This window comes from Ipomoea triloba, chromosome 6, assembly GCF_003576645.1.
Source record: "Ipomoea triloba cultivar NCNSP0323 chromosome 6, ASM357664v1".
Classification (NCBI taxonomy): domain Eukaryota; kingdom Viridiplantae; phylum Streptophyta; class Magnoliopsida; order Solanales; family Convolvulaceae; genus Ipomoea; species Ipomoea triloba.
The window spans coordinates 12,386,739-12,395,858 of record NC_044921.1 but is presented as its reverse complement, the minus strand read 5'-3'; the positions used below and the strand labels follow the sequence as shown (position 1 = coordinate 12,395,858).

At 35.4% G+C, this 9,120-nt stretch overlaps 1 protein-coding gene and 1 pseudogene across 1 annotated transcript; both read right to left on the bottom strand.

Moving 5' to 3' along the window:
- Nucleotides 1–455, bottom strand: part of LOC116023487 — a 1,790-nt pseudogene extending 1,335 nt beyond the window's left edge.
- Nucleotides 456–5,414: 4,959 nt separating this feature from the next.
- LOC116023486 (LOB domain-containing protein 22-like) lies at nucleotides 5,415–7,763 on the bottom strand. The gene is made up of 2 exons (XM_031264490.1): nucleotides 7,147–7,763; nucleotides 5,415–5,511 (listed from the first exon to the last, which is right to left on the bottom strand). Exons 1-2 carry the CDS (start codon nucleotides 7,761–7,763, stop codon nucleotides 5,415–5,417), a joined length of 714 nt encoding a protein of 237 aa, XP_031120350.1.
- Nucleotides 7,764–9,120: the final 1,357 nt, after the last annotated feature.

The following is a 9,120-nucleotide window of genomic DNA, read 5'->3' as shown; positions in this document are numbered from 1 at the left end:
AAAAAAAAAAAAAAAAAAAAAAAAAAAAAAAAAAAAAAAGTCGAATGGAGTTGTTTGACAATATTGAGGATGAGTACCTGGGTGTGAACCAACACACGAATGACACATGCATATTTCTTCATGTTCTCAAGCTGTGCTTCAATGTCCTTCGTCCCATGTGCTTCAACTCCAACAACTACAATTGTAGGTGTCTCAATGATTGTCACAGCCTCACAGGTCTCCTTCCTTTGTGAAGTTTGGACCCAGGTTTCTCTACTTCTTTGACAATATGAGTCATTCCAGCTTTGTATCCCAAGAATGCAGTCACCCTGCATGGTTCGGAGGCATCATCCTTGAGAAATGCCTTCACCTTTCCCCTTTGCAGAGAAGCACGCTTTCTGGGAAGAAAGCCGAGTGAGCCATGCCTTGGGTGCTCAAACTTCCTGTGCGACATCCTTCTCCTTCGCCAAACTCTGCTAGGGAGCTTCAAGCTTCACTCTGATCGATTTTCTTCTCATTTGCGATTTCCAGTGAGGAGTCATCTTCTCCGTCTGTGCGTTGAGGCGATCAACAGGAACCAGTAAAGAACAGCTGGCTGTTCCAGCAAGAGGCGCCCGAAGATGGTGATGCACCTTCGCTGGTTGGATTTTTGGACTCGCAACATCGCTCTTGGAGAAGGCGATGAAGAGTCCGTCGCCGGCAACCGAGTGGGAGTTGCCTAACCGGCATGTTGGTTAGGGTCGCGGCCGAGAAGTATGGGTTGTGATTGCAGCAGCCGGAAATCTACTGGGCAAATGGGTGTTGGAACTGAAATTCCATTTTTACCCTCGTTTTTTCCGTTAATTTCACGGAAAAACTAACAGAAGACCATATTGGCTTAATTTTCAATAGTTGGAGGACCACATTGGGTGCAATTGAAAGTCGAGTTACTAAATTGTGAAAAGGCTATAGTCGGAGGACCATTTTGGGAATTAACTCTTATTTTTATTTTCGCTTTATGTTTTATGCTTTTTACATTAAACTGCTTTACTTTTCCCGCACTTAAATAATTGCTAGCCTACTTGAATAATTTTTGCTTTATTTATATTTACATGCTTAAATATCTATGTTTATGTCTTATTATTATACTGCTTTTATATTCTATCAAGTTTATAATAATTGAATAGTCCTCCCGAAAACCTTTTTGTATATTGTGTCTCCATTTCTTATAGAGCATCGATAACGGTGGCAGACCTATGACGGAAGCTAAAGTGTGGAAAGAGGGATGCATACTTGGTTTATCCTCTTATCCCTTTTCTATTTTTAAGCCCCGTTTTTTATTTTTAAAGTGTGGAAAATTTGTTTATATAGCTTTGTGTATACGTTGTGTTTAAGCTTACCATGTTATATAAGATCGTTAGTGTATACCCTATATCCCAGAGAAAATTTCCGAAGTGTGGAAAGGGATCTTTTATTTGTCTAATCCTTAGAATCCCTATTTTGTTCATTTACCCTATACCGTATGGAAACATCGAGGACGATGTTTATTTTAAAGTGTGGAAAGGACGCACTTTGTGCTTTATATGCTTATCTGCTTAGACTAGGAAAGTTGGAGCTCTTGGGAATGATAAACGGGTGTATTTGCAATGTGAAAAGAGAGTTGTTATATGTGTTATCTAGAGAGAATTTTGACTAGATGCCCAAAAATTTTTACTCTTGAAATATCTTTGAGGGAGTTACTTTTCGCACCCATGAGAGTGTTTAGAGCCAATAAGTTTATATTCTTGCCTGCTTGCATGATGTTCGCCTCTTATTTATGTAGGACCTTAGTCAAGGATCTCTCGAAGTGGGAGTGTGCACTATTTAATTTAGAGCCAAATAAGTGTGCACTTTTTACGTAGGACATATATATAGTATATCGACTTATTCACCACCTACAGATCACGCATGCTGATAAGCCTCCAAGATACCCATAAATTGAGTACATATTAGGGTGTTTTGTCACGCTTTTAGCATCCTTACATGATAAATTGTGATCAAATATGCTTTAAATTTACTAACCAACACGCAAAGCTACTTTTAGCCTAAATGAGGTGATACAGGAGTCCTGGGAGCCAATAGGAACGAAAACCGAGCTTAAGGAACGAACCAGGCAAGATCGGAGCCCCGAAAGACCCAAGAAGACCTCCACACGCGTGTGGAGCGACGTGGAGACTACAATGCGCGAATTTCCCTAGGGTTGCTTTTCGGAGACTATTTAAACCCCCTTGATAGATTTTCAGGGGAGCTTTTTCCATTTTTTAGAACTTCCTTTTCCATTTTCCTTTCCTAATTTTGGGATTTCCTTTAGATAATTTTAGGAGTAGTTTAGATAATTGCCATTGTAGAAGACAACAAGCTTGGATTGAAGGATCACTTCAACTCTAGGTGATTTCTATTACATTTCTATTATATTTTACTATTTTGTTCTTGGATTGAATTAGCTTTTGTCTTGAATTTCATATCATGAGTGGCTAGTTTAATCTAGGGATTTGGATTGTGTGAAGATATGTTGCTAGTGTGATGATCTTATATCTATTTTTGGATCTAAATGCTTAGATTGTTGGGTTATCTATTCTTGTCTATTGATTGTTGTTTTGATGATATCTTATTTGGATTTCGCCAATCTAGATGAGAGATTGAGCTCTTGACTCTTTCATGTCTTTGATTAGAGTTAGGATTGAAGCTTTGTAACAATCATAGATCCTATGGACTTCTTAAAAATAGTAGGATAGTGTGTAGCTTAAGTGTTTGATAAAATTTCTCTCAGAACTTTGGATGCTTGAAGGCATTCCTAAGTCCAAGAAGCCTTAGTACACAAAGGTGGAAAAGGACTAAGAACACACACTCTTGAATAGCCAACATCTTTGTCTTGTTTATCCATTACCTTAGACACACCAAGATGCAACATAGATGAACTCCTTTCACTCACAAATCACCATTCACCACACTCGAATCTATTGCATGACTCAATCACGTAAACGTCCGAACAATTGACACACCTCCACGTCCTTCCTTCGAGACCGACACTCGGGGAGTCATTGACTTTCCGTTTTAACACACACATATCTTTTGACATTTCACCCTACGCAAAACTGCATCCGTCAAATGCCACTGGCCTTACGGCTCACTAGTGTATTTTTTTGACCTTGAAAAGGTATGCCTACCTCTCGGTCTCATTATATTAGTAGTTGACCACCTATATTAAATATTAAGTTGTAAACGGTTACGCCTCAAGAGTTGAGATTACCTAATCGTGGCTCTCCACCATCGTAAGAAATCAAGTATTTTTCTTGGCACGGTGTCGGCTATGCCAACATAAAGCAGTGATCTGGTTCCAGTGATCGCCGCCATCAAGATTTTGGTGTTCGGGCTCCTGGTTTCACCGTAGTAGCGTGGCTGATTAGATGGATGAAATCTAACCCAGCTGGTTTCACTGCAAATCCACCTGGGATCAGTAATAAGAATGGAGATTTAAACTCTCCCTCTCTTTCCATTTTTGCTAATGATGATAACAGAGTTTCTGATGGTGAAGATGAAATCTCTCAACACTCAACAGGGCCGAAGAAATTCCACGTACTCAGAATGGAGCTCATAATAGTGAAGAATATGGGATAGATGCTACCCAGGAGATGGATGATGAGCAAAAGCTTTACCCCACTTCTCATGCATGCAATAGATCCCAAATATGCAGCACCAAACTGAAAAGAATGAGGCAATGAAAATTTACGGGACAGTTTTTTCATTGCGCCATTTTATATAACTAAATTCATCCATACATTCAAGTGTATAACAATATATCTCAAAGCACCTTGCATGTAGGTTTAAGGTCCCTTTTATAGGGGTAGCACCCATACTCGTATACGGTCTACATATCAAATACTCAGAGTCTTATATCCGGGGTATATTCCCCATCAAGATATTTTCATTCCTTTCAAATTAAGATTCTAATTCGAGCATGAATAATGGGATTTAAGCCCTAAGATCGGTCTCAATTCAGAGTTCTCCTCTTTAAATTAAGGTAGGATGAGGAGGAGAACTGTGAATTGAGCTCGATCTTAGGGCTTAAATCTCATTATTCATGCTCAAATTGGGATCTTAAGTTGAAAATGACGCTTAAAATTTTTAGATTTTGGCATGTCTTAAATGAATGAGTGACCGACATGATGAGCTTTGGTTCTAATACAATAGCCGTGGATGAAAATTGATATGAATTAAACATGTGAACTAAAACTGTCATTTTGCTAATACTCATGGGACCAAAATTGGTATTTGCTCATTCTTTTTTGGTATTTTTATTTGCTTTTTAGGAGACATTCTCTTTTTCATTATAGTTCATTATTCTTTATTTTACATTGATAAATTTTTCCAAGATTTATGTAATTAATCTTTTGTTTCTTCTTTTCTAAAGGTTCTATATACCGTCCATTAAAAGTCTCTATTAATGACTCTTCTATTTACATATCTCTTTTAGGTAAATAATAACTTTTCTTGCTAAAATTACTATTCTAAAACAAGAGCTATTATAAGTTCTCCTATTTAAAAACGTCTTCTAAAAAGTAACTATTAGAAAACGTGTAGACTTGGAGCGCAAAATTTGATCAAAATTCCTTGTCTTAACAATTTTCTAGAAATAAAAAATCCATCTAAATTGGTGAATCTTATTTTTCTAATGTAATTGAAGTATTGAACAATAACAACATATCCAAAAAAATTACCTTTTGATCAAATAACTCATTGATTTCATCCTTAGAATATAAGAATATTTGGAATACTCATCAATAAATTAATGTGACGCTGGTACTTTCAATTTAGCAACTTTGAACTGCTCGATAACAAGAATTGGTGTTATATTTTGGGTGTGTTTGATTAATATATATGGGTTAGACATAAGGGGTGAGAATAAAAGTCATACATATTATTTGATTGACAATTTTTTAAAACAGCGATATATAATTTGATTACTCCTATAATTTAAAAACTCATTATCTAATTTAAATACATATCATTTTCCCTTTGATCACATTCTCATACACACATTTCAATTACACTTTATATATGTTCCATGATAAATGCCACCGCTTACTAAGTTTATCATCCATTTGCTTTTTTTTTTTTTGGGATTGATGATTGGGATTCATTTTTATTTTTATACATGACTTGTTTTCCATACAAACACACACAATGAATATAAAAAAAATTAAAAAAAAAAAACTAAAATTAAAACATGTCATTTACGTAATTATATTATGTTGCAAGTCTAAGTCTACTAGCTAGTCTAGTTTAATTTAATATATAAAATTAGTAATTAGTACATACTCTAAAAACTTGACACACATAGAATCTCTATACCTTTGAGTGAAATGTAGTGTGAGGTGTATTAACATAAAAAATACAGTCTTATACGATTATATATCTCACTTTCTAAGTGAAAACTTGGATGCTGCATTCTTCAAATCCTCCTCCCCCTCTTCCTTTGCCTTGATTGAGTTGTCTATCAACCCAATCTCATCACTGCATACATAACAAATGATATCCAACCCTCATAAATCCATAAATAATGTTTCAACATACTACAATATAACTTTTAAATATAAAAGAATTCTAAATAGTAAATACTCCCAATTAAAAAAAACATTCGGAAAGGGTTGAACTCTTAACTCAGTTGCCTCTTTGGCTAGAAGTCATTAATCCCATATACTAAGAATTTTCTCAACTACACTAGAAGGGTTTTACATACAATTAACAGTTTTTGTACATGTAACAAATAACTTAATAATTACTGACGCATAATATGATAGAAACCGTCCACTGCTGATACAAAATGTGTCAACTACAGATATAGAATCTAAAGGTTATTTTTGGACTAGGGTCTACAATGCAAACTAGCTAGACCCTCGTGCATGTTATAATTTACCCTAAGAGTGTGTTTGGTAACCCAAAAAATGATTTTCGGAAATCATTTTTCGAGCTTTTGGTGTTTGGCACCATCTGGAAAATGTGGTCAACGGAAAACATTTTCGGTTGACCACAGAAAATGAGTTCATTTTTTCGGAAAATGACTTCCGGATTCCGGAAACGGAAAATGGCTTCGTGCGATGTTTATTTTGTAAAAAAAAAATTATTTCTAATTTCTAATAAATATTATTAGTTTATATATTTTTATACTTTAAATAAAATAATAAAAATATATAATTACACATTTCTACTCATTTTCACTCATTTTTCGAAAAATGAACCAAACACACAGACAGTTTTAGAGTACACCCAAACACCGAAAATGAACTCATTTTCCAGAAAACATTCATTTTCATGCTTTCTAAACACACCCTAAAAGTCTTTCGTCATTAGAAGCAAAATAATAATGGCCGTCTAATTGTTAAATTTTCAATGATATAATACTTATATGCCTTTATTTCAAAAAAATACTTAAGCCTTCCTTAATAACATATTGTGAACCCTCCTAGTGCAATAGTGGAAAAAACAAAATGGATACCATAACTTCTTTCTGTGACTACAATCTAACTTTCTATAATATAACATAATTATGCCAACATCTTTAATTAGGATGAGATTTATTAGGATGAAATTTAAACCTGTGACCTTCGTTTGAACTTCGTTTGAAAGGGTAAGAGTGATGCCATCCAATGAAAATGGACAAGAAAACATAGAATCCCTGTGTCCGAAATAATATATTCTCTATTCAAGATACAGAACAGTAAGTTTACATTAGGGTGAAATGTTGCTGGATTAAATGAAATTAAACATGGAATTTTGCCATAACTGATCAATGCATTAAATGAGTCAGCTTCAAGGAATTTTGAAAACATTGTTCCCAAAAACTATTGCTAACCAATTGATGGCATTTATGCCTAATCAAAGCTAATTTATTACAGCATTCAAATATGGTCATATCCACATAGAACCATACCTTTCACTCTGGTCATAGCCTAATTCTAACATGCCTAACAAAATTCCTCCTTTCATGCATTGTTGACACTCTCATTTAAACAATATAATATCTGATCTTTACCTATAAATTGTCATCCAAGGCACAATTTAACATTAAATCTAATACAATATAATACAGATATTTCAACATTTCAAGATGTAATCAATCAGGCAAAAAGTTTATTTATAATAACAAACCTCAATTTTACTGATCCTGCAAATGAAACAACTTCTCCATCATATAATGGCTGTTTCTCCGATGAAGAATAAGGAAATCGATGATCATTTCTGATGAAATCTGGAGTGTTGCTACTGGATCCGAGTTGAATCGGTGGATCCATTTGTCTGGACCGACGATAAAACGCGAGTTGTTGGTTTACCATATCCAACTCTATGGTGCTATACTTCAACTGGTGGTTGAGATTCTGGATCAAGCCGAGGCAGCCGCCGACGGGATCCGCGGCGCGGGCGTTGGCTTCGTAGATCACGGACACCATGAAGTCGTGCGTTTTCCGTTGATCGATGGCGGCGAGAGCTCGAGTGAGGTTTCTCACGCCGAAGAGCTTGTGTACGTTCAAGAAGTCCCGCTGCTTGTAAGCTGGGAAATGTGGGGCCAGCGGACAGTCCGGCGGACATTTCCGCCTCTGGTGCTTGCAAACCGCGCAAGCTCCGCCTCCGCCGGCGGCGGTGGCGGCGGAGGAGGCGGTGTGTGTTTCGGCGGTGTGTTTGAAAGAGAGAGAATAGGGAGGGGGAGGGGATGGGGGAGTGCTAGCTTTTGGGATAGTGTTTGTGGGATTATTAGCGGTATTAACCATTGTTTGCGGCTACGAGAAGGGATTTGGCGGTGTTTTCTCGTCGAAAATGTCGAGAGAGAATCCGGAAAGCAACTGAAATATAGGGACGTGAGGGAGAGAATCGCGGGACAGTGGGAATGTGGGTTTCCGGTTTCGTGCAATCGTACAAGTCTCCTCTTTTCCTCTGAAAAACCTTCCATTATTATTTTTTTCATCAACATTTTTTTTTGTCTTTTATATATATAATTAGTTTTTCTTATGCGCCATGGCGGCGCTACCCAAAAAATAGGTGCCCAATATTAGTATTTTATATTAAAATTTTATATTTATTTAAATGTTAATATAGTAAATAATAATAATAATAACACGGGTTCCACTCCAATATTTTTATAACTTGAATATTTATATTTTAAAAAATAACTAACATATAACTCTAATATTTCATGTGTATATTATTATTATTATTATTGAAGAAGATAAGAAAATATATGGTGGATGCATGTACATAGTAACAATAGTGGAAAAGATAACGGAAGTTATAACGGTAGGGGTATATTTGTCCAAAATATTATGTAGTACAACTTTTATAGCATAATATACAAAAAAAAAAAAACTTAACGGAAAAAACGGACATAAATGAGGGTTATAACCTTCATTCACATTTATTATGTTTTTAGATAATAAATATAAATTTGACCTTATGGAACATTTTTATCTAAATTTTTTAAAAGACTTAATTCTATTTGTTGTCTTAAATTTATAGGTGTTTTTTTTTTTTCAAAATATTTCATGTTGATCCTAGTATTATTGTGGCATGATCATTTTTTATTACTACTAACTCTATTGAAGCACAAGATTACAATGCAGTATCTGTTCATAACTACTTTCTTAGCCTATTGAATGAGGCTCGAACCCACCACTCAATAGGCTCGCCACCTCCCGTATAAAGGGAAGGGTTTGATGCCACTAGACTACATTTAAATGACCTTAAATAAAATGACATTTCAGTCATTTTATATAGTAGGTTAACCTGTTATATTTTTATCTTTATTTTTATTTTGAATAAAATTCTTAATTCACAGCTAGAGTCCTTTGTCTTCTTCAATTGCAGTTCGTGCCTCCAAAGAATAACCTCCACAATCTGAGCCTCTACAGCAATGGAATAACACATATAAATTTAAGACCCAACAAAAAAATTAGCACTTAGAACTAAAATACCCCATCAAAAAAAAACTAAAATGCCCCTCGTATTTTTTTTTAGACTCTGTTGCAATGTAGTATCTATTCATAACTACGTTCTCCACCACTGAAACACAAGAAGTCAATACCACTCCCACTGAAGCACAAAAAGTCAATACTTCACTAAGGCTTGAACCCA

Excerpts from the sequence above, each read along its gene's own strand:
- LOC116023486 (XM_031264490.1), bottom strand. The coding sequence starts at position 7,763 with ATGGTTAATACCGCTAATAATCCCACAAACACTATCCCAAAAGCTAGC. Across the intron at positions 5,512-7,146 it reads GCAGGATCAGTAAAATTGAG|TGATGAGATTGGGTTGATAG; the intron begins GTTTGTTATTAT and ends TTATGTATGCAG.